General features: G+C 39.6%; 1 protein-coding gene across 8 annotated transcripts in view; it reads left to right on the top strand.

The window, feature by feature from the left end:
• POLR3B (RNA polymerase III subunit B) overlaps positions 1–24,735 on the top strand; it is a 160,114-nt gene that overhangs the window by 67,683 nt on the left and 67,696 nt on the right. For 6 of the 8 annotated variants that reach the window (XM_060164839.1, XM_060164840.1, XM_060164837.1 and 3 more), the window contains 5 exons: positions 7,792–8,001; positions 10,371–10,529; positions 12,042–12,159; positions 13,664–13,806; positions 14,701–14,757. In XM_060164839.1, the coding sequence (XP_060020822.1) occupies positions 7,792–8,001; positions 10,371–10,529; positions 12,042–12,159; positions 13,664–13,806; positions 14,701–14,757 (687 nt within the window). The remainder of the gene's footprint in view (positions 1–7,791; positions 8,002–10,370; positions 10,530–12,041; positions 12,160–13,663; positions 13,807–14,700; positions 14,758–24,735) is intronic. The other 2 variants (XR_009543296.1, XM_060164836.1) reach the window with 1 other exon arrangement.

Raw genomic sequence — 24,735 nt, 5'->3', positions numbered from 1 at the left:
ATAAAGAGAAAAGCTCTATATAAATGTAAGTAGTTAAGCAGGAGAGATGGAAGAAAGAGCAGGAAAACTCGAGGTTAAGGGAGGAGAGCAAAAGGCAATAGAGATAAAGATGCACAGTGTGTATTAGAATGTACTTAGTAATTGTCTGGGTGACAGTCATTGAACCCATTATATCCACGCAATTGCTCCTATAGCTCCTGAAACACTCAGTATGTGTCACACCATTTTCTGAGTTCATTTTCCTTTCTTCTTTCTGTTTTTCTTCCCTTTCATTCATCTATTAATTTATTTATCATCCGTAACATTTATTGAGCATCAATAATAAACCAATCATTGAGGCTGGAACCTTAAAATATAGAGATAACACAGAGCCCTGCCCTCAGTGAGTTCACAGTCTAGCAGGAGAGACCAACAAATACAACAGTAATTCAGTATAGTCTGATAAATGCCATAGTAGATGATAGCCAGAATCTAAGGGACTAAGCAGAAAAAACACCTAAGGTTAGAGAGTGGGTTGTTTCTGAAGCCTAGAACTGAACTGAGCCTTGAAAGATACTGAGTGTTTCTCACAGGTATGGAAACGTAAGCAAGCAGTGTGTGGGTCATTTTGTATAGTATATGCTGTAGTATGGACATAGAATCGTGGTGGAGAGATGCCATATGTTGGGGAGTTTGAGTTTTGTCTTGAAGAGGATACAGAGAGGATACTAGCAAAAAAAGTTTTGCTTATAAGCTTTTTTTTGAAATGTTTTTAAAACTCATTTAAATCCTAATGAGGTTAATAGGTTTTATTTTCATATATGTCTATGACATCAATATGACTTGTCATCTCTGATTTAAAGTATGATACAAGGAGGTTCATAAAGAAACTGTTAGAGTTTTCTGCATTGCATTTGGGTAACAACCAGAATGCAGTTAGCTGCTCAGTTACTTACAATTAGCTGCAGTTGACCATAGCTTGACAATTAAGTCATTCTGTTTCTCCTACAGATAAAGAGTATGTATTTCCTTTCGAGTTTTTATATTGCCCTTTGGTTGGCAACAAAGACATAAGAAGCATGTTGTCCTGCTACCATTTACCTGAATGATGTAATGCCTGGACAGTTCAGAATAATTCCCAGTGGGAAAATCTAAACAGCGGCTCATCAATTTAGCCTTTCCCATTCATACTCAGCAGCAGTGTAGGCCGATTTCCCGCTTGTGCTTCTGACTTGCTAACAAGTTGAAATATACAGTACTGAATCCTGTGTGTCATGAAAGGGCTATCACTTCTATTGGGTTTACCAAACCATTTTGTTTCATGATGTGAATCCCAGCTGAAACAATACACCTTTTGTGTAGAACTTTCAGCAGAATTAACGGAAGACTAATCACTTCATTGCTAATGCCACTCTTTAGTGTGTTTGAAGATTGAAACAGAAAGAGCTGCATCTATCTCCACTTGGCAAATCTTTTTTATTTTTAAATAAAGAAGTGATTGAATGAAAGAAATAATATTTTTATTTTTGTAACTCCTCTTCCTACCAAAAAAAAAAAAAGCCTTTTATTTTGTAGCCATGAGTATCTGAAACGTTCGGCTAGTTACCACACACAGTTAAGCAGGATCAGTGTGTACAGAAAGCCAATTCAGTGTCTGTAGAGTTCTTTTGTAGTTTTCTGTGTGAAGGTTTTTTTTCTCGTTTTGTTTTGAGTGTCATTTGCAATTCATTGTCTGTGTTTTCTGAGGTTGGTGTATTCAGCTGCTCTGACCCTGGGTCCTGCACATTTAGCTCCTTGGATACAATCCTCTGACGTGACTGCTGACGCTAGGAAGACAAAAGCCACTGAATATCTTAAGTAATAAAAAAAAGCCTTTGTTACTGTTTGTTATTATAAAACACCTGACTGGAAAGAAAAGCCATGAGATTAAAGTATATTTAAAGTTTGCACATGAGAAGGCCACCTTGCTCTTTGGACACTGTAGTAGCTGCGGAAGTATTGAGCGAGGTCTATAGGAAAACTCGCTAAAGGAAAGAGGCCGGCAGAGGGAGAGACCCAGAACAGAGACCCGGGTCTGAAGAGCAGAGATCCAGAACAGAGACCTGGCTCTTTGAGTTGGACTTCTCAGATTCATTTTCATTCCCTGCTGTCTTGACAGCTGATAACTAAAAGTCACTCTATCCCATTTTAAATATTAGCCATGCTGAAGACTATATACATCTCAGAGATTCTGTGTGGATTTTCTAACATAATATTTTAGTTGCTGTTCATCTGTTAGTCCATGTGGAAAGTGAAAGACAAGATCCCAGAATTAATTTGCTAAATATTCTTACCAACCTGGAAGTTTACCATATACCTTTTACTACCAGTCCCTCCTATTCAACAGAGTGAAAAAAGAAGAGAAAGTCATTTCCTGTCACTACGAAGGAGACCAAGACAGCACAAACCACAGAGACTGAGAGCCTTACCTTGTACATAAGAGAGGGCTGACTTGATTCCAACATGAAACACCAGCAGAGGGTGTTTCCTAAATCTGAGGCTCTTTAAATTATTCATAAAGTTCAAGTTTCCACACAGCGTCTTACTGTGCTACTGGGGAACACCTCCCTTCCATGGATATGGCTCTGTTTGTTGTGACATGGTTCAGAGCAAGAAGTCAGGTAGACGTGTGTGGAAATGGCAAGGTCTCCAGGTCACTCAGTGCTACAAGTGAAGGCTGTGTGATGGGGCTGCATTGTATGCTCTCTCCCTGGCGCCAGACGCCAAGTTCACATGAGTCACACTTTCATATCCTGCCCATTTTATTAGTTGGCAATCCTCTAGTGGAACACTTTTCTCCTCTTTAAAAGGATCTTTTAGTCACTATCAGCTCGGTTAATGAATATGCATCACATACCTCCTCCAGCACCCGCTCCTTCTCACCACCCCTTCCTCCTTCAACTCCAAATTGCTGGGACTGTTTTGTTTTTTGTTTTTTTAAAGTCAGGAGCTAATGCAACTTCTGTTTTGGTTTTTGTTTTCAATACAGCCTCTTCTTAAGTGGGTAGTTCCTTCTCTTGTATCCCCCACTTTACAGTAGGATGGGATGTACTAGAAATAGGCTGGAGAATTTTAAAGTATTAAAAACACATAATATACAAAGATCCTCATAAAATGTTGTTTCATTCTGCATCTCCTCTTCTCCCACTTTCTGTTTGAATTTTTTTTTAGACTATTTATTTTTTTATCCATTTGGGGATACAAAATGAAAAGGTGTCTTGACCAAATTATCCCTGGCAATTCTTTTTTAGAATTCTGTTGGTTAAAAAAATATATGATCATTGTAGCTATTTTAGATGTAAGCTTATGTGACAGTTCCTGAGACTAGAATGTTAATAATGAGCACTTAAAATTGAGGTAAAATTGAAGTTCATTATGTCGGGTTAGAGTTGGAGGTAGAATGGGTGGTATTGCAGGGTGATGGGTGTATATTTTCATTACTAATATTGTTAATATTAGTCATAATGAATGCTTCCACTTAGTGAATACCCAACTGATTTACGTGCATTTCTTTTAAATCATCTTAATAATCCTGTCAACTATAATACATACCTTTTTTGTTTCTGACAAGGAAACTGAATTCCAATTTGGTTGAGAAACTTATAAGAAGTTACATTATATCTGTTATACCATGACATTTATAAAACTTACTAAAATTTTTCTCCACTGAAACTAACTTCTTTCCTCACTTTTTCCAGTTCGCTGTGGGTCATGATGAAGGTACCTTCCCTGCTAGACCATAGATTATAAGTTCCTTGAGGACAGGGACTATGTCTGTTATTTATTACTATATCCCTTGGGCCTAGCCTAGTGCCAGTTTAGTAGGTACTTAATAAATGTTTCAACAACGAATAAATCTCTGAGCACATTAAAATTGTTAAGAAATCAGATGCAGATTTTTGAAAACAATCTTTGAAATGAAGAACTAAGTTGGAAGACATACAACCTGGTATTTAGACTTACCCTAAAACCACAGTAATGATACTGATGTAAGGGTAGACATATAGATCAATGGAACAGAATCCAGGAATAGACCCACACATTTATGGGCAATTGATTTTTGATGAATATATCAGGGTAATTTAGAGGAAAGGAAAATCTTTTCAACAAAATAAAATGTCTCAGTATCTATATAGAAAAAAAGGAACATCAGCTTCTCCCTCATACCATACAAAAAGTTAATACAGAATGAATCACAGCCCTAAATGTAAGAGCTAAAACTGTAAAACTTACAGAAGGAAACTTAAGCAAAAATCCTTGTGCACTCAAATCACCTAATATTTCTTAGATAGAACACAAAAAGCACAAACTATAAAAAAGGGAAAAATTAATAAATTGGACTTTCTCAAAATTAAACTTTTTCTCTTTGAAAGAAACTGTTCAGAATATGAAAGACACCGTTAAGCCACAGAATGGGAGAAGGTATTTGCAATACATATATCTGATAGAGGATTTGTATCCAATATATATACAAAGAACTCTTCGATAATAAGACAACCCAAGTAAAACGGAAACAAAAAACTCAGACACTTCACAAAGGAATAACCAATAAGCTTATGAAAATATGTTCAACGTTATTAGTCATCAGGTAAATGTAAATTTCTGTGAGATATGACTGCACACTCATTAGAACGACTCAAATGAAAAAGACTGACGTTCTAAGTGTTTGTGAGGATGTGGAGCAGCCAGAATGCTCACACACTGATGAAAATGTAACACAGTAAAATCACTTTGGAAAATTCTTAAGTTGTTTCTGAAAGTTAACCATACCCTCAGCAAACAACGCAGAAGCATCACTCCTATGTATTTATTCAAGAGAAATGGATATACAAAGACTTGTGCTTGAATGTTCATAGCAACTTTATTCACAGTAGCCCCAAACTTTATTCACAGTAGCCCCAAATGGGAAACATCCCAAATATCCATCAACAGTTGAATGGATAAACAAAATGTATATTCATATGATGGAATACTGCTTAGCAATAAAAAGGGATGAACTCTGTTACACACAGCCATGTGGATGCATCCCAGAATCATGCTACATGAAAGAAGCAGCACAAGAGTGTACATACTGTATGATTCCATTTATATAAAATGCAGAAAATGCAAACTGATCTATACTGATAAACAGATCCTTGGTTACCTGGGACCAGGGGCAGAGAGAGGGACCTTTTGGGAGTATTGGGAATGTTCTGGATCTTGACTCTGGTGGTGGTTTCACAGATGCATATATCTGTCAGAGCTCATCAACTTGTACACTTTAAATGGGTGAAGTTTATTGTAATTCAATAATATTGATTAAATAAAAAGAAGTTGGGCAAAGGAGGATGGAAAAAATAGTTAAATATATAAAACTTCATTTTATGTTTCTCGGTATACATTTTCTAAACTATGTGCATCCTTACTTTTTTTCATCTCACTTTAAAATAATAAACTTCTTCACTGTTTTAACGTGCATTTACGTACCTTGTTATGCCAACTTGTGACTCCTTAAGAAAGTTTTGATCAAGAAAATAAGAGTTTATAGGAAAGATTATGTCCTGGGTAGTAAGAAAATGAAATCATTGGAGATTATAGTTATACCAAAATGGGACAGTAGAAGGAGAATTCAGCTTATAGATATATTCTTGTTGTGTTAGTTATTATATATATGCAGTGCCCTTAAGATAGCTGAAAATACTAATAGAGGCATCCCAGTTTGAGCACGTGCTTCACCACAGGCTAGTGTTATAATGTAATTTCTACATGACATTTTCTCGAAAAAGCTTGCTTATTGGTAAAAGTAACCAGTCATTCATAATTTTTATAAAAATTGTGGTGTGTGGTGGCATTTGGAAGTTTTATAATTTAGAAGTCATAGTTTATAAATCATGTTTTAACCTACACACCCGTTGTCAGTGCTGCTAAAGATGTGTATATATGTATACGCCTACAACTTCTTTAAAAAGTCTTTAAAGAAAAATTTCTGTTGAGATCACAAGCACCAAACTTTTGCGAAACCATTTTGCTGTTCATCTATTCGATGGTCAGTTGCAGTGCCCAAGAATTAAGTTCGGGGCCTGGTAGCACAATTTATAGCAGGATCCCATCTCTTTCACCATTGTTTAGAGGTGCAGGCAGCTATGCTTCCCTGCTGCATAATAATGCTCATCTCAGGTTTCAGAGGACATGTTTGGCAGCCTAGTGGGACATTGCCTGAATCTTTGTCTCATTGGAGCTGAAATCTCAACGTAAATTTGAAATGATTTCATGTAAAAGAACCAACTTATTGTCAGTGAACAATCCAAGCAGCAACAGTTTTCTTTCTAAAACAGGAAGTGATCTATTACCAGGTATCCTGCCCAGTTTATTAGTTGGCACTAAAATAACATTAATTGGCAATTTATAGTGTAAACTTGACAAAAATTTGATGAGGTTCAGTTTAGCTGTTGTTTTTCAGCTGACGCTTGATAAATTTTCTAGAGATTTAAGCACAAATATGTATTCTCATAATTTCATTTACTTGACATATATTGGGCATCGGTAGTGAGCCCAGCACTGTACCAGGTGCTCGTTTCTTTAGAGCCCTACAGATTTCATTATTTCTTTCTATAGTAATCGTCAAGGAGTATTGTACCATACCATTTTTGCTGCCTGAATAGGTTATTTTCATCCCTGAATTGAAATCACCATTGATTTAATGACCATAAGAGAAAAAGGTAAAGAAAATAAATACTGGGTTTTGGTATCTGCTCACATTAAAGCTTAACTCCATTAAGTGGCACGTTAACGTCTTGGGGTGGGTGAGGGTTGTAGATGCGCCACTCAGGGCAGGAAGGAAGAGATACCTGGGAGAAGCCCACGCTCAAGCTCAACAGTAGGACAAACATGAGTTTCCTGGTTTTTAAGGTCTCTGAGTAGGAGTGATTGTGTGTTCACAAGCCCAGGAGACTGAAAGCCTTTTCTCAGGCAGGTCTTTGAACCCTAATGCACCCCAATGGAGAAAAAGGAGAAGGGTAGGTAACATTCTGGTTTCACTTTCAGATGACAGTGATACCCCTCCAAGGTCCAATCAGGTGGAAAGGCTGATTGCTAAGGAGAGAAAAGCCTATCCCTGATTGGACAGGGCCCTGGATTCCCTAGGGGAAGGGACCCTGCCTTTCCCCATTTTATCTCCAATGCTGGGCACAGAGTAGGTGTTTATTAACTGCTTAATAAATGAATAGTTAAGCAAATGGATAAGTCTACTCTTCTCTGCTTTCACTCTCCTCTTCATCCTCTTCCCTCCCATTTTTCCTGCTTTCTTTTCATTTAGAACATTTGTAATTGTTGATTTCTTTTGATGAAATGTATCTGTTTGTCCTACTGTATAAGCTTTTTGCCTCTCAGCACTGGGGGGGTGTTCTCCAATTGCAACTGGAAATGTGCCTGGAACACAGTAGAACCAAATACAGAATTGTTGACTTACATGTGAAATTAACCAACATGTGAAATTAACCAGTGGAGACTAAAACTCTTCAAATGGGATCAATTTTATAAATCCAAAAAGTTGAAATTACTTAGATTAGTATACCTTGAATGTGATTTTTCTTCTTTGTAGGATTTTTAACATAACTGAGAAAAATTGTTTTTAAAAGTTGTTAATCACTATGAGAGTATTGCTCTTTAAATATTTGACCTGAAGATTTTATTCATCTAATTAGTAAAATTAATGTGTTTATCTCTGTATTCATTGGTACCTAATTATTTGATATAATAGAAAGTTGCATTTCATTTTCTCCAATATCAATGAAGGTACCATTGGATACAACCAGCGGAACAGAATTGATACTCTCATGTATCTCCTGGCATATCCACAAAAACCCATGGTTAAAACAAAGACTATTGAGTTGATAGAATTTGAGAAACTGCCAGCTGGACAGAATGCGACAGTTGCTGTGATGAGTTATAGTGGCTATGATATAGAAGATGCTCTTGTTTTAAACAAGGCTTCCTTGGACAGAGGTAAGTGAATTTTCAAAGCTCTAACACCAAAGGTGCTTGGTGCAGATTTAGATACAGGCATGATCGACTTGAAAGTCACTTGATGTCAAAATGGTAATGTCAGTTTCAAGTGATTTGAATTTTATAATATACAAACAGGAGGTGGTGATGTCTTGGTGTTAACATTTTTTAAATGAATATTATATAGAGGTATTAGTTAAGTATTAATAAGGAATCTTTTTTTTTCCTTTATTTTAATTTATTGCTGACTTGAGACAATTCAACAGAAAATGTGTAAGAACTTGTTTATTTCCTAGCAGGAATTACAATAAGTGAAATATGTTTTTTGAAAATAGTTATATATTCAACAACAAACCTGTTTGAGAGGCCAGTAGCAATATTTGTATGTAAAAGGCTATTTTTTTAATTGTATATCTCAACCCTATAATGCTGTACCTTTTTGTTAGCAAAATGATAAAAGTACACATACACAAACCCTGGCTCATTGTTTTTACGTTTTTCTTCTCCGGTTTTGACAGTTTACTTTTGCAGGTCCCCACTCGGTGGTTTGTTAGCCATCACCTGATCCTCGGTCTGACTTCTGTCTTCATCATCTGTTTCTCTCCTTCCTCCCTGCGTACCCACTCTGCCTTCCCCTTCACTCTTCCTAGTTGCTAGGCAGCCATAATAGTACTCCTAGACATGTGTCTTTGGCATTAATGTTGGCTGCACTTAATTTATGCCTCTTTTTTTCCTCCAAATGACAACAGCCATGCTTCAAAACTAGGTGTTTTCCTTTCTGATTAACTGGTTACATTTATGTGGAAATCTGAAGACTTTGTGATATCTGTCAGAAACTCCACAACACAATTTAATGATCTGAGTTTACTGTCCTCTTGCTTTTAAGCTCCCACCTGTAAATAAAATGTCCATTTACACTTAGAAGAAAACGCTTCTGATTTCATGCAGTTCATATTCACACAGCACTCCAGCACGTTGTACTTAATGGCCATTGTACAAAATTTCAAGATCATGTAATGTTTCCAAAGCAGCTGGCTCTCTGAGCCGAGTTTATTATGGCCATACACAATTTACCAGGAGCCATAATGACGAAGACCTTTCTCGAAGACACACAAATATCTTCATCTACTATCCAGTTGTAGAAATGTGTTGTTACATCGCATGGTCACCTTCATATTTAAAAAATTACATTAGAGCACTGAGATTTTATTTAGAAATCCACTCTTCCCTGATTGATTTTCTGACTCACATTCTTAGATTTCTTGAAAGAGTTCTGCTTTTGGTGGAGAATCATAAGCAGAGGATTTTACAGCCATGCATTTATTTCTTCAGTAATAGCTGGCATTTAATCTGGAGACTTTTTCCTGTTTAAGTGAACTCTGACATGGCTCAGTATATCCTCAGGAGACTAGAGGGAGAATCCAGTTTAAAATAACTGCTTGGCCAAAGGGGAAAAAAGAAATACAGCCACAGCATGTTAGGAAATGTTATTTAGTGCAGGATTGGCAGCTCTTTCGAACAACTGACGAATCTTTTTGTGGGATTCAGTGGTTGAGTTTTTTGCTCCATCTAAAGGTTTTCTTCTGTTCATTTTGCTTACTTAATGTTTAGATGGTTAATTGGTCCTAGAACTTTTCCCTCATCCACTAGATAAATGTGGTCTAAAAATGTAATCAAAGTAAACTCTAATCTTCAGGGCAGCGGTGAACTGTCTCTCCCATAAAAATTATTTGATCGGTCCTTTTTATTCTCTCTCCTCTCTGGAGAAAAATTAAATGTTTTTGTTTGCTTGTTTGGGACTTCCTCTAAATGCCGAAATCAGCAAAAGGAAAACCTTCCAGAGAAGGTTAGCAGAAGTTATGCACCAAAATGATGTATGAGAAGAATGCTGGCTGATCAGTGAACTCGGTCTGTCTCAACTCAGCCACCACCTTGCTGGGTGACCTTGGCCACTTAATTTCTCTGCTACTCACTCGTAGCACCTGTAGGATACAGGGGTTAAGCCAGGTGATCTCTAAGGCCCTTTCCAGTTTTCATGTGCTATGGCTCTGTGCTCTCAAAGAATCCCAGTGACATTCTTAGGTTTCTCTCACTTTCCTCCAACCTGACAAGGTATATTCCATGCTGGAAAATGGTTGTAGAGATTCTAGTGTTAATATGGTTAGTAGAGATCCTGAGCCAGTTCTTCAAGTTATCAGATTGTTATATGGTTTGGCCAGTCTCAGATTATCTAAATGTAGAGCAGTTTGGGGGTGTTTTTTTGGCGGGGAAGGGAGGTAGAGTGTGGTGGGTTGTTGAATAACACAAATCTTGACCTCTCATAGTTTCATATTACTTGTGGTTCTGAACCCATTTTGGTTTCATTTTAGGCTTTGGGCGTTGCCTTGTATATAAAAATGCTAAATGTACTTTGAAACGATATACCAATCAGACTTTTGATAAAGTGATGGGGCCGATGTTGGATGCTGCTACAAGGAAACCCATCTGGCGACATGAAATTTTAGATGCAGATGGTATTTGTTCTCCAGGTAAAAGCCTTAAAAAATTTTTTTCATGTATACATTTTTAAATTATGAAAGTTATTCAACAGTATTTCTAAATGTTTGGTATACAGGGCAGAAAAAAATAGCAACCTGTAAAACCCTCTCCTAACTCAACCAGTGTGGTCACTTTTGATGAATTTCCTTCCAGTCTGTTTTTCTGTGCATACGTTTTTACATAACAGCAATCTATTCTAGTTATACTTTTCTACTTATTATTTTGAATAAAGCCACTTTAAGGAAATATTTAGAATAAGGTCGTGTCCCTGCATCTACAGCAGTATTTCATCATTTGTGCATTTAGCTTACAAACTGACTTCAGAATCCTCTTCCACTAAAAATTGTGACTCTGTTGTACTTATAAACCTGTGATGAATTTTGTTGATACAACCCACAGCCCCTGCCCCGATGAGTCTTGTAGGCTAGTGTGGGAGACTAACGTTGATCAAAGGATCGCACACAAACATAGGTCAAATTGCAACCAGGTTAAGGAATCATATAAGGAGCTATGGGGCAATTTCATGGCAAGAGTATTTGACCTAGTCAGGAAGGTCGAGGTAGCCTTCCCCGGGGAGATGACCAGCAGCTGCAGGATAAGTAGAGTTAACCCGTGAAGCAGAAGTGGGGGATGTCTAGGCGTGGGAAGGGCTTGTGCAGGTATCCTGCAGCTCGCTCACTAAAGGACCCAGAGGAAGGCCAGTGTGCCTATGGGGATGGGGGGAGGGGCAGGGCGCAGTGTGGAGAAGAAAGTAGAAGGGAGCAAAGATAGAGGGGGCCAAATGAGAGCTCTTGAGGCCGCTAGGCGACAGGAGCCGCGGGGAGGTGGCGAGAAGGGGGGCTGGGTTGGAAAGGTGGCTAGGAGAGGAAGTCCACACAGCCCTGCCCACGGATGCTGCCCAGGGGGTGAGTGCTGGGCGGTGATGCTGCATCCGCCCGTGGTGCCCCGAGCCACGCGGTACATGGCTTCCCCTCCCTCTTGCTGCCTTTGTACTCTTAAACCTGGGTGCGGTGGCAGGGAAAATAAGCGCAGTGACAGTAGTGTAGTAGTTGGTCTTTGAGTTTACCATGAACAGGTACCAAGCAAAGGTGAGAATAGCAGGAAAATCAAAGAAATATTTGTATTTTCTCATTGTCCAGGTTAGGTTGGTGGTGACTTATTACTGGTTGAAATAACTAGTAAGTGGCCCAAACCTGTTCTAACACTCAAGGAGATATTTTAAATTGCTACCTATTGACATGAATTTTCTCACATTAATATGGTCTCCTAAATGAGTTTCTTAATTTTATACACAGTGTGATCTTAATCTATGGGTTTTTCAAATGGGCTTGCAAAATTACAGACAAGCCCTGTTGAACTCTAGTTCCCACTGTGTGGACTCTTCTTTCTTCCATGTCTGGATTTCATGCACCAAGTCTAATCACATGATTTTATGCACCAATAATCTTCGCGTTCCATACAGATGATAGTGATTTGTCTAACAACCCTTCTCTCTTTCTTAGGTGAGAAAGTAGAAAACAAGCAAGTGCTTGTAAATAAGTCCATGCCCACAGTGACTCAGATTCCCTTGGAAGGAAGTAATGTGCCCCAGCAGCCGCAGTACAAAGATGTGCCCATCACGTATGTATTAGAAATACATTGAAAGGTTTTTAAAAAGAAGGAATAGAGGAAATTGGAAGTTAGCTCCTTTTGGCTGGTGACTCCCAGATAGACATCTGCCCAGTTTCAGCTCCAAACCAGCACCTGGACAGCAGGGGCCCCAAACCCAGATCCAAACCATCTTTCTCCCCTCGCCTACCCCAGCCTCAGACATGCTCCTTCTGGGTCCCTCCCTTGGTGAGTGGCACTGCCATCCTGACTCCTTTCCATTACAAACCTTAATTTGGTAAATCCTGTAAGTTCTCTCTCCTTAGCAGTTCTCTAATCCACCGATGACAGCTGTAGCTGTCTGAGTTTGGTCCTCCTCTCCTGCCGGACTCGTAGTTATTGGTGACCGCTTATCCGCCTCCAGTCTTGTACCTCCCCACATCTCTCAGGCTCTCTCTGTTACTGCCAGAGTAATTTTTTCCCCTAAATTACTCATCTCTTCATGTTACTCTATTGAGCAACTAGAATAAAACTTGAGTAGATTGAGTAAAACTCTCAGTGACAGCGTTGCCTGTAGGATAAAGGCCAGATGAAATAGTAATACATACACGACTGTCCGTGACCCTTGGCATACGTCTCTAGCCCTACCCTTTTGCACATTGGCCCCCATATTTCTAGTAAATTGTCTCTTATTCTCCAAATGTTCCATCTGACTTCAGTGCATTTACTCATGCTGCTCCCTCTGCCTGGAATTTCATTCCCTCTGGTCAGGACTCAGCTCTAGGGTCCCCTCCTCTGGGAAGCAGTCCTTGATAGCCTGCCCCTCCCTGCTACCACTGTCATCCCCAGCCCCTGGTAGGACTGACTGTCATCTCCCTTGGGCCTTTCCTCTTCCCCATACCACTGATAACCTTCTTGCAGTTACCTTTCTCTCTTCCTTTATTGGTTGTGTGTTTCTTTGGGGCAAGAACCATGTCTACTTAATCTTTGTATGTCCAGAGCCTACAAGGATCTGACACAGAGTAGACTCTGAATAATGGTATGAAAAACAGATAAGAGGTGAAGTGTGTGAAAAAATTCACGATGGGAGAGCTGAGTAGATAAAAGTAATATTTAAAAAGTGGTTAATAATTTGGAGTTGAGTAACAGGTTCCAGCTCAAATCCCAGGTCTGCTTTGTATGAGGCATGTGTCCTGGACAAGTGCTTATTAACCTCTCTTAGCATTGGTTTTCCTATAAGTTTTCCTTATTCCTTATTTCCTGTAAAGGAATAACAACATGTGAATAGTATGTGTGGTGAAGATTAAACTGCATTATGCCTGCCTCATAATAAATGTTAGCCATTTTAAACTAGGACTGTACCAGGGAAATTGTCACATTTGAATTTGTTATTGAAAAATGAAAGTCATTTTTTCAGAGCCCAAAATGGGAATGTCAAAATATTCTGTGATAGGTATTACATAAAATATGGCCAGGGTGATAGGTTCACAAAGGGCAGTTTGAAAACTCTGCTTTAGTGACTTCCTCTTAATATTAGCTACAAAGGGGCAACGGATTCATATATTGAAAAAGTGATGATATCTTCGAATGCTGAAGATGCTTTTCTGATCAAAATGCTGCTGAGACAGACAAGGCGTCCAGAAATTGGAGACAAATTCAGCAGTCGTCATGGGCAAAAAGGTAAGTTGTTTCATTTCTCAATTTTTTTATATAACTATAGTAAAGTATTTATTAACCACTTTATATAAGAACTACTTTATAACTGCTCATTAGAAAAATTTAGTATGTTTGAAAAATTATTACTGTGTTATCAGAAGTATTCTCGTTTTATTTCTCAGATTAACCTGTTTATATTTTAATGGCATTTAAAAATATACCATAGTTCTGCTTCTCTATGCTATTTATTTCATTCTACAACTGCTTGGGCCAAAATTATAATTATAAATACATTCTAGATGATGTACCTACTAAAGTACAAGTGGCTGTTCAGAAATAAATAGTAATACCTATTTTTTATGAAAGGTATATATTTAAAATACTGTATGTTCTGTTGGGGCATGGTATCATAGGATGTCAGCACCACAAGATACCTTCATCTGCCCCTTTAGTTAACAGATGAGGAAGTTCACACTCCGCTTGGTAAGCAGCCAGTCAAGGCTGCGCCGCTGGTCACTGAGCTGGTGTTAGGACCCTGATCTCCCACCTCCAGTGCAGTGCGTGTCCACTCCATAGTGGTCCTTCTCCTACACGCTGCTTCTCCAGCTCATCCCACTGGCGAGCCTCACTCTTCCCGTTGGTGGTTAACGCTGGGTTTTCATTCATTTTTGGTTTTGTTTTGTTTTGTTTTTTTATCTTCAAGAAATGTGTGTACTGTGTCACTGTTGATTAACTCATTATCAGTAAGGTCTTTTTTAGTCAATATATACCTAGTATTTAAGTTTGTCCTGGGTTTGAATTTTTTCTCTGTTTGCCACTTACTAGTTTTAAGAATAGCAACAGCAGCTAACACTGTTGTGTGTGGCAGTGTCTTCAGCACATTATATTTCCTAACTCATTTGTTTTTTACAATCCCAGGACGTAGGTGCTATTATGATCTGCATTCTATAGATGAGGAAGCAGAGGCACAGAAAGGTTAGCTGCTTGCCCAAGGTCCCCAGCTGGTGGCAGAACTCGTTTCTAAACCCTAGCAGCCTGGCTTCAGAGTCCATGCTCTTAACTAACTACTATGCTATCCTGACTGTTAAGCAGTTAGGATTGTGCCTGACACATAGTAAGTGCTCAAGAAGTGAGAGCAATGATCATTAATACTGGCTGTTATTCATTCACTCTTCAACTTTGAACCTCACCTTTGCTTATAAATTGCTGGTATGGTGTCTTCCTGTTTTTAATTGATTGGTTTGAGGATAATTATGCATTGTATTCTTGATGATTTTGACTGTTTATTTGCCAAGCAAGTATATCAAATTTTACAATTTGTTTGGTCAGATGAATCTAGCCTTAGTTGTCATTCCATCAATGAAACTGTTTCAGACTAAGATACTATTTCATCAGAAGCATTTGTTAGTTCAGTTAACAAACACAAGATTATTTCAGCCTATCAATATTTTATAAGAAAGAATTGGTTCCATCTATAAATGTGAATTTGACACCTCTACTTCATACAGTTTCCTAAGTTTCCTAATTCTTAACTTTTGAGTGTTTTTAAACATATCTTGAGGTTCTCGTATTTTCCACTGCTGACTAGTGAAAGTCAAATTCTCTGTATTGAGACTGTTTCTCCTTCTCTCTTGGTCTTGACAATTTCTGAGGTACACTCCTGAGTCTTTCTGGGGTAGCCGTGGCCTTGTTAACAGCCTCTATTTTACTTGACCTATTACCTAGACAAGAGCAAAGCTTGATGCTTCCCTTGTAAAATGTTGGCACTGGAAGCTTTACAAGAATGCACACCATAAGAGGTCATCTCCACGCTGAATCAGTTTGCAAACTTGAAGCCCAAATCCTTGTGCATTACTCCATCAGAGTATTGTGTAAAGAGTTGAAGGCTGGAGTACATTTCAGTGATTATCCACTGTGTTCTCACTCCACTAAACTTCTTGAGGACAGGGACCGTGTCTTTATATTCTCATAAGAGCCTTTCACATAGTAGATACTTAGTAGGTAGTTGCTAATGGTTGAATGTATGAATGAATTGAAGGTAGGGGGAAAGTGAAAAGGAACAGATTCCCCACTCTTGTTGGATTGATTTTACCCAGGTTTTAATCTGTATATTATATATAAGTGTATATATGTTACAGTATAATCAACGTGCTACTTTTGAAAATGAAAACCACACTTGATTAGTAAGTTCCTGTGAATGCAGACCGCTAGGTAAAATGTCAACAAGTCTTTGTGCTGTTGCATTTTTGCAAACAATTATGGATAATGTTCATTGACAGAAGTGGTTTCCAACTTGCAGTGATCTGAAACGTAGCAGATTTTAAAGGTCTGTTCACTCTTAGGGGGCTTTGACTAGTACATCACTATATGAAACTGAAAAAAGTCCTCCTGGGTCTCGATGACCTTTCACTTGTAGTGAGGAGTTTATCTTGCTAGTTTTCCTTTTCCAGATGGCTTTTAATCCAAGGGTAAAACCTTCTGATTAGCCTAGATTCCCTTGATATTCCCTTCTCTTACAGCTTCATTAGATTTATTGAAAAGATTGGGGGGGAAAAAAGCAAACAAATAGGTAATGTAAACTTTAACAGAGTAATGGGAGGAATAACATAGGACGCTTAACTGAACATAATTTTTATTTCCTTTAAGTATAATTTTTTTATTAAATAATAAATGCACATGGCTTAAAAAAGTCAAATAGTACAAAAAAGGGCGGCTTGTACTAAAAAACATAAGTCCTTGCCTTTCTTCCAATTCTGCTTCCTAGAAGCAATTTCGTCTCATCTTCATCTTTGTATTTCTAAATAATATTCTTAAGCAGCCCTATATTGATTCATCCATTTTAGATGTCACCTGCTGATCTCCCATTGTGACAGGTAGGAGGACCGAGCACTTTGCTACCTCTCTTTCCTGCTCCCAAGCTCCATTCCCTCATAGATTTATCATAATTTTGAGTTACTTAATTATTTAGATTGTATAGTTTGACTACATAAATATTGTTCATTCCCAAACCAAGTAATTGTTGAGTATATTTCCTTTGCTATGTAACTTTATTTTTTCAGAAGTTAATAATTATCTCATTTAAAATTTTTGCTTTATTTTCTTTATTCTCCTTACCATTCTTCTATACCATCAACAGCCTCTCAGCACAATCTTCCATGTGATCAGTAGTCTGTTAGGATCATTTTTTCCCCAGATGATTTCTTTTATAGCACTCTGACTCTTCCTCCTCCAAACTGTGGCGGTTATATACTCTGAGCCAGACCTTCCCAGCCAACGTTTTAAGAATCATAATAGGTGGACTGAGAGATTAATCCTTGTAACCCTCAGGAATGCAGAGCAGAGCCTGGGGCAGCCAAGGCCCTGAGCAGCTCATCTTGTGTGCCCTAAAATATTTTCCAAAAAGGTTGGGAAGCACTCTGTGTTAGTTTGCTAGGACTGCCAAAATAAAATGCCACAGACTGGGTGGCTTACACAATAGAAATTTATTGTCTCTCAGTTCTGGAGGCCAGAAATGTAAGATCAAGGTGTCATCAGGGTTGCTTTCTTTTAAGGGCTCTCTCCTTGGCTTGTAGATGGATGGCTGTCTTCTTCTGTGTCTTCACATCATCTTCCCTCTGTACATGTCTGTATCCACATTTCCCCTTTTTATAAGGACATTAGTCATCCTGGATTAGGGCCCACCCTAATGACCTCATTTTAACCTGATTGCCTCTTTAAAGACCCTGTCTCCCAATAGGGTCACGTTCTGAGGTACTCCAGGAGTTAGGACTCCAACATATGAATTTTCGGGCACACAGTCCACAACGCACTCTAAGTCTGCCGAATGGTAGTCATTTATGAAATTCCCATTTGAGCCCCTGTTTCTTGGCTCTTCCCATGTCACTTTTCTCTCCAGCCCACCCCCACCCCCATAGTGGGGTAGTCCGTCCGTTACGTTGCCGAGAAAGTGTGCATGGAAAGTAAATTTTTTGAGCTCATGTATGTCTGAACATGTTCTGTCATCATACCTGATGTATACTTTGGTTGAATATAGAATTCTAGATTTTAAAATTCTTCTCCCTAAGGATTTTGATCGCATTGCTACATTATCGTCTGGATTCCATGCTACTTATCTGAATTGTAATGTCATTCTTCCTGATCGTTGTGTGTATGCTCTGTTTCTCTCTGTTTTCCTCCTTCCATCCTTCTCTCTTTCCTCACCCCACCCTGCTCTCTGGAAGCTTTTACTATCTTCTTCTTGTCTTGAATTCTGAAATTCCATAGACCCTTTTTTCATTCCTTGCCCTTGGAAATCAGGCACCCTCTTATTCTGGAAGTTCGAGTTCCTTCAATTCTTGGACATTTTCTTATATTTCTTGTTGGTAATTTCTTCTTCATCATTTTCTCTGTGTCCTTTCTGGGTTTCCTATTAGTTAGATATTGGATCTTCCAGATTGATGCTCTAGTTTTCTTACCTTTTCTCCCCTCACTCTCCATTCTTTTCTCTTATTTTTCTTTCTAGGCAATTTGATCGATTTTATTTTCCAGATTTTTTTTAACCTACCTATTATATTTTTAATTTCTAATTACAATTTTAAATTTAATTTGTACTCCTCCTTTTTACAACAACAGGTATATATGTATATATTTTTAGTTTTCTTTTAGCTTTACTTTTTTGGTTGTTTTGTTTTTTGTTTTTCTTCTGTTTCTAATTTTGTCTCTGTTTCTAGAGAGATTTTTTTCCCTCCTATGTGTTTTAGGGTCTGGTTGTTGTGGTTGGAAGCTTTCCTTTAATGTCTGCTGCCTCCTTGAACTTTGAAAGCTCTGTGTCCCAGGGACAGAACTTGTTGACTGGTGGCTGTCATTGTAGGTTGATCAGGCAGCGAACCATTCAGTTTCTACATAGTAGGATCTTTCTAGCTACTGCCTGAAGGTTGCAGCTGGGAATGAGGGTGGGTGCAGTGCTTAAGGCTATCAGCTGACCTTCTGGAAGCCAGATAGGGGCAGGGGGCTGCAGCCCCTGGTTCAGTGCACAGACTTTCACTTTATTCCTCTGTATCAGGCCAGCCCCTCACCCCACCCTCCACTGTAATTGCTACCTGTGGATCATGGGTCATTGTGGTTCAGTCTCTCGGGTAAGTTTTGGGGTAGAAGGGTAGTTTCTTGGCTGTATGGGGTGGAGAATAGAAACTCGGGTTCTGATGATTTCTTATACAGACATATATTTCTACAGATGTTTATTAAGTATCTCCTAAGTGTCTGGTACTATTCTAGGCCCTGGTGATAAGCAGTAAACAAAACAGACAAAATCCCAGCCCTTGTGGGGCCTACATTCTTGTGGGCAAGAGAGATAATGTTAAGTGCTGAGAAGACAAAAAAAAAAAAAAAAGATAGGGGAGCAGAATAGGAAGCATGTGGGGCAGGAGTGGTTAGTCCTGAAGTTTGAGGTAAAGTGGTCGAGGAGCAGCACCTCATTGAAAAGATGACTTTGAGGAAAGCCCTGAGAGCAGTTAAGGGAGCAGACCCTCTCAGGTGGACGAGCAGTGGAGGGAAAAGGAAGGTCTGAGGCTGCAGCCAGCCTGGAGTGCTCGAGGCCTGGCCACGAGGCCAGTGTGGCCGGAGCGGAGGGAGTCAGAGGTGAGGCCTCGATGGTCACTCTGTGAACTTCGGCTTTTACTCTGAGGGAGAGGGACGCCCCTGGAGGGGCCTGAGCAGATGAGAAATATGATAGGGCGAGTGAAGGAGCAGTGATAGCAGTTAAAAGGCTGTTTTAAGAGCCCAGGTGGTGAGTGGGAAAAGCCTGGTGGCGGGGGAAGTGGTGAGAAGGGATCAGTCCAGACACATTTTTAACGCGGAGCCCACTGGAACTGCTGATGGATGGGGGCCTTTGAGTCGGGCCCGCTGCCCTCAGCCCCACACCTCATCCCCCTTTTGCCAGCACTTTGTGCTATTTCCTGAGCCTTCCAGGGAGTGGCAGTGAGGGCTGAGTCAGCTCACTTCCTCGTGCCTCTGCTGCAGGTACTTAGGTTTATTTTTCTCCTTCTTTCAAGTCACTTACTGTTCTTTCCTCTATTCATCAGCTTTCAAAATTCTCTCTTGTCCATTCTTTTTCCTTATAGGTTTCTACCTTAATTTTGTCAACTCTCCTGTTTGGAGAAGGACTTTTGATAAGGAGTTTGAGAAGGAGTAGAGATAAACATGTGTTTCATCTGCCCTGTTTACTGGAAATCCATATGTCCATTATTCGAGAATTTTCAACACAAGAATGCTTAGTGTGCCTGGTTGTTTTCTCTGCAGTTTATAGAACTGAAGTTAAAATGATTTTAATAAAAGGTGAGGAGGGTTTTTAGAGCACCAACCTTTTTTGTCTGCTGACCAGAGCCTTGCCTCCAAGGTACCTTGTTTTGTTTTTTTTTTGGTTTTTTTTTTGGTTGTTCTAATCATTTCTAAGATTTAAAACTAAGTTAAAAATGTTTAAAGTTCACACACTCAGAATTATGACATAAATGCTAACAATTATCAGAAGAGTATTAACCACATTTTGTCAATTCTTAATTATCTGAGAATAGCTTATCTTTTCCCTGGATTATTATTGTAACTAAGGTCTACCATTTTGATCCTTTCCTTGAATGTCACCCATCTGAAGTCAGAGGCATGACAGTAGCAGAAGCCTATTTTTTCAAGTTCTTTTCATTTATATATAAATTGTAAAGATTCAAAAATAGCAATGGTTTTAAAATATTTGTTTATGTTGTTGTTAAATATCAGAATACCTTGTTTGCTAACTTTAAGTATATTTTACATTTATCGAGGATAGGAAACATGCCCTACTAATTTATTTAACCCCCCCAAGCCCCCATCACAGCACTTTGCATATTATATGGTATTCACTCAATGTGTATGTGGAATAATTAAATATCTTAAATGTACAGATATAACAAGACAAAATCTTCCCTCCCCAAATTAGTATAACTTATTCTTCCTAGTAAATATCAGAAATGGAATGGCTCATCTTTATCCAGACTGGTACTAGAGCTTTCATCACCCTAGATTCATAGCTCCCCAGTCCAACTGGCCAACTGGCCACACAAGCCCACTGAAGCTTTTCCAACCAAAATAGCTAAATGCATATGCCACCCATATGTGCACCCTGGGCTTCAGTGAGAATCTGCCTTGACAGCCCAAAGAAATCTATTTGGTCATATTTAAGTCACTGCCATGGGCTCAAAACCGCGTCGGGCTCTCTAGGAGGTAGAAAGGAAACTCAGCCCTTGGCTAATGCCCCTAAGGAGTTGGCAAAAAGATGAGTACAAAGGATTACGTATAGTTAAATAGTAAACTATATGGTGAAGACCACTCATGAGAGAGAAGTTGAGAGCTTATTGTAGATAGGGACAAAAATCTCAGAGTTTAAAAAGACCTTTTAGAAGTCTAGTCCAAATCCATCTTCCCCAGTATAAGAATTTCTTTTAGATTAGTTTTGGCAGATGGTTTTCCACTTCGCACATGAGCTGTGGAGGGGGGCCCTTGCTGTTTTCTGAGGCAGCCGTTCTGTGGTGGCACCGTTCCGATGGTTATATTGAGCCTGAGCGCGCTTTCCTGTAATGTATACGCGTTAGCCCTGCCCTGCCTTGTGGGCTTACTGAATGGACACATTTCTCCTTTTCTTCATGGCCACCTCTGTTCAGCGTTCAAAGAAAGCCTTCAGGTTGAGAAAAAGTATAGCAAAGAGGTAGAGGTCCTGAGCGCTAAGTGAGCAATTTTATCCCTTTGAAATGGAGACGGTTTCCTAGGAGTTGTTACTGGGATTAAACAAAATGATGTGTGTAAAGCAGGGAGCACAGTGCCTGGAGCACCGCCAGCAGTCAGTAAAGGTAACTGCTGGTAGGTCTGTCCCCTGTCTTCTCTTGCAGGCTGGGCAGGAAAGGAAGGCAGGCTGGGTGGGGTCTGGACTTGGAAGGCTGTGATGAAGATTTTTTTTCCTGTGAAAGAAAAAATGGGGAGCAACAGTAAAGAGCAAATCAGTGCAACGTGTTGACCGACAGGAATAAAGAGAGCCAAGGAGAGGAAGGAGGCCACAGTGACTGGTTTTAAGCCTGGAAATGAGGGCACCGATCACAAAACAACTCTGTGTCTTGTTGAACTTGAGATGATGGAGGATCATCTCAAGTGCTTATATTATTAATTAATTGATCCATTTCTGGAGCTTTCACTATGTACCAGGCACTGTTCTAGATACTGGGAATACAGTGGTAAATACTGACAGGGTCTCTGCTTTCCTGGGGTTTATGTTTTCTTAGGGAAGGAAACAGATGGAAAAGAAGTAAATAAAAACACAAACACAATAATTTAAGATAGTGATAAGTGCTGCAGATGAAGGCTGATGTGAAAGAGTGACTGGTTTGCGGGGAGAGGGGGTGTACTGTGGATTGATGGTCAGGGATGGCCTCTTGCACAAAGCGACATTTGAGCTGAGACCTGGAGGATGAAAAGGAGCCAGAGAAGCAAGGGCCTGGGAGAGTGAAGTTCAACAGCCCCGAGGTATCAGTGAGCTTGGCATAGTCAGGGAACAGACATAAGGCCAGTCTGGCCAGGCATGTGCCTGAGGAGGAACATGGTTTGAGATAGTGAGAGAAAAAGGATGAGGCACGTACTACAGGGCCTTGTGGCCGAAGGAGAGGAGTTTGGACTTCATACTAAATATGCTGGGAACCAATAGGCCTGTTGGGTGGTGAGTGTAAGCAAAGGAGGACAAGATCTAATTACTATTTTAAGAAATCACCCTGGATTCCATATGGAGAGCAGACTGGAGGGGAAGAGAGAGGGAAGCAGGGAGACTGTGGCAGTGGTCCAGGGAGGAGAGGACGGTGGCTTGGACAAGGGCAGTAGCAGTGGTAAATTGGAGAGAAGTGATGGATTCTGGATATGTTCTGGAATTAGAGCCAACAGGACTTGCTGATGGCAGAGATGTTGGAGGAGGAAAAGACAGGAACTGAGGGTGAGTTCGGTGGCCTGAGCAACTGGCAGGGCTATTTACCAAGAAGGGGAGGACTGGAGAAGGAATGGTTTTTTTGGAGTTAGGCAAGGGCAGGGGTTGAGATTTTGGCCCTCAGGTTCGAGATGCCCATTAGACTCCAAGTGAAGAGGTTGAGTAGGCATTTGGGTATAGAGTCGGGAGCTCCAGGGAGAGGTTAGGACTAGAGATAAAATTTGGGAGTCACCTGCATTTATAGTATTTACCTTTTGTGTATTAATAGTTTATAAGCATTTTCATCTATATTCCATCCTTTAACCTTTACAATTCTAGTTGGTGTTGTTATTTCTACTATACAGAATAGGAGATTGAGAGTTGTGAGTAGCTTGCTTGCCTACTACAGCTTAGTGTTGGCAGAGTCAGGATTCAAATCCAGATTTTTGATTCCAAGTGCATTGCCCATTCTGTTAATTCCAGTTGAGGTGTTTCTTTTCTCTTTTGATATCCCATTACCACTCTGCCCCCAAGGTTGCCATATTTCCTGAGATTTCCCCTTGGGAAAGACACAACCTTTCCTTGGGACAGAATTCTAACATTTCTTAATATTATATTTAATATTAGTAATTTAAATATTAATTCTAATATTTCCTTAATGAGACACAAAATTCCCTTTCTTCCTGGATAAGCAGCTTCACATAGCACTCCTGCCACCACTCCAGGGGAAGCAGTATCCTCACATACCTTGTTTTAGAAATGTCTGCCAAACCCCCATATTAAGATATACTCCTAACACAGAGCTGTGTTTCCAGGTATTCCTGTCTTTCTAAAATCACCTCATTGTAAAACACTGTCCCCACTCCCTTCTTTAATTGGCCCTCTGGTCAGGCTTGGTAGCTTTGGTTAAAATCCCAAATCTATCAAGAATTTGAGCATAAATAAGAGGAAGTAAATTTTTGAGTTCTCCACTTTTCCCATTCTCCTGATTCATCTGGCTAGATGTGATACTTAGAGCCAGAAGAGGGGGGGTACTTGAGGGGAGCGGCTTGGACAGTGCTGGCGGGGGCTGATTTGGAACATTCACATGCAGCAGGCACAGCTGGCGGCGTCTATATGGAGCCGTGCAGCAACCCAGCCCGAAGCGCGGGGCCCAAAGATGAGCTGGATGAGGCCTGAAAGAGTTGGATGCCAGCAAGTAAAAATGTGAATGAAACGGAGAACAGTCCACAATGTCGGTTATGCTATTGTGCTTGTCATGAAATGAGCTGATGAAAATTTCATGTGTCTCACCGTGACTCCTACAGTGATTTCTTTCAGTTTGGGTCTAGATATACACCAGCATAAGTGCAGTAGTTAGTTGAACTTAGTTTTTACTCTTGAAATATAGAATTGTTTGGAAATTACATATATATATATATATATATATATATAGGTAACATCTGCAAGCTGACACACGTGTGTTCTCTATGAGAAAATATAAAGATTGTTCTGATGTAGGTCATCTTTATGCCCATCTCTGTTTGCCCCTTCCACTTAGAGCATTGAATTTGTTATTCTCAGTGTTTAGAAAGCGATGTGGCCCTGCAGATGTCCTGATTTTTGTCTTTTGTTAAAAGTTTACTTTGACAAAGCTGTTATTAGGAATCCTTTTTGTATATGCATACTACGTAGATGGCATTTCTGTACCTAATGCCTCTTAAAATATCCTCTCTAACAGTTAAAGGAGACTTGAAAATTTAGTTTCACGGAACATGAGTGTCTCTCCTGCTCAAGCCTGTTCACTTCAAAGGTGGTAGGATAATTAGTAGCTAAATGAAATAAATGTGAAGAGGAAGCTAAACAGCAGTAGCGATGTGTTCTATGTTATAAAAGCTCAGTAAGAAGATTGAAGAGGCCACAGTAAGTGGGTGATCTGGGGCAGGAGAGTCAGTACTAAGTAGTTGGGAATCAGTATCAGTGCTGTGTACTAAGCAAAGCTTAAAGCAAAGCTTACAAGTAAAGCT

This window comes from Lagenorhynchus albirostris, chromosome 11 (genome assembly GCF_949774975.1).
Source record: "Lagenorhynchus albirostris chromosome 11, mLagAlb1.1, whole genome shotgun sequence".
Lineage (NCBI taxonomy): Eukaryota > Metazoa > Chordata > Mammalia > Artiodactyla > Delphinidae > Lagenorhynchus > Lagenorhynchus albirostris.
Note: the sequence above shows the minus strand (reverse complement) of the source record. Positions and strands in the feature narration are given on the sequence as shown.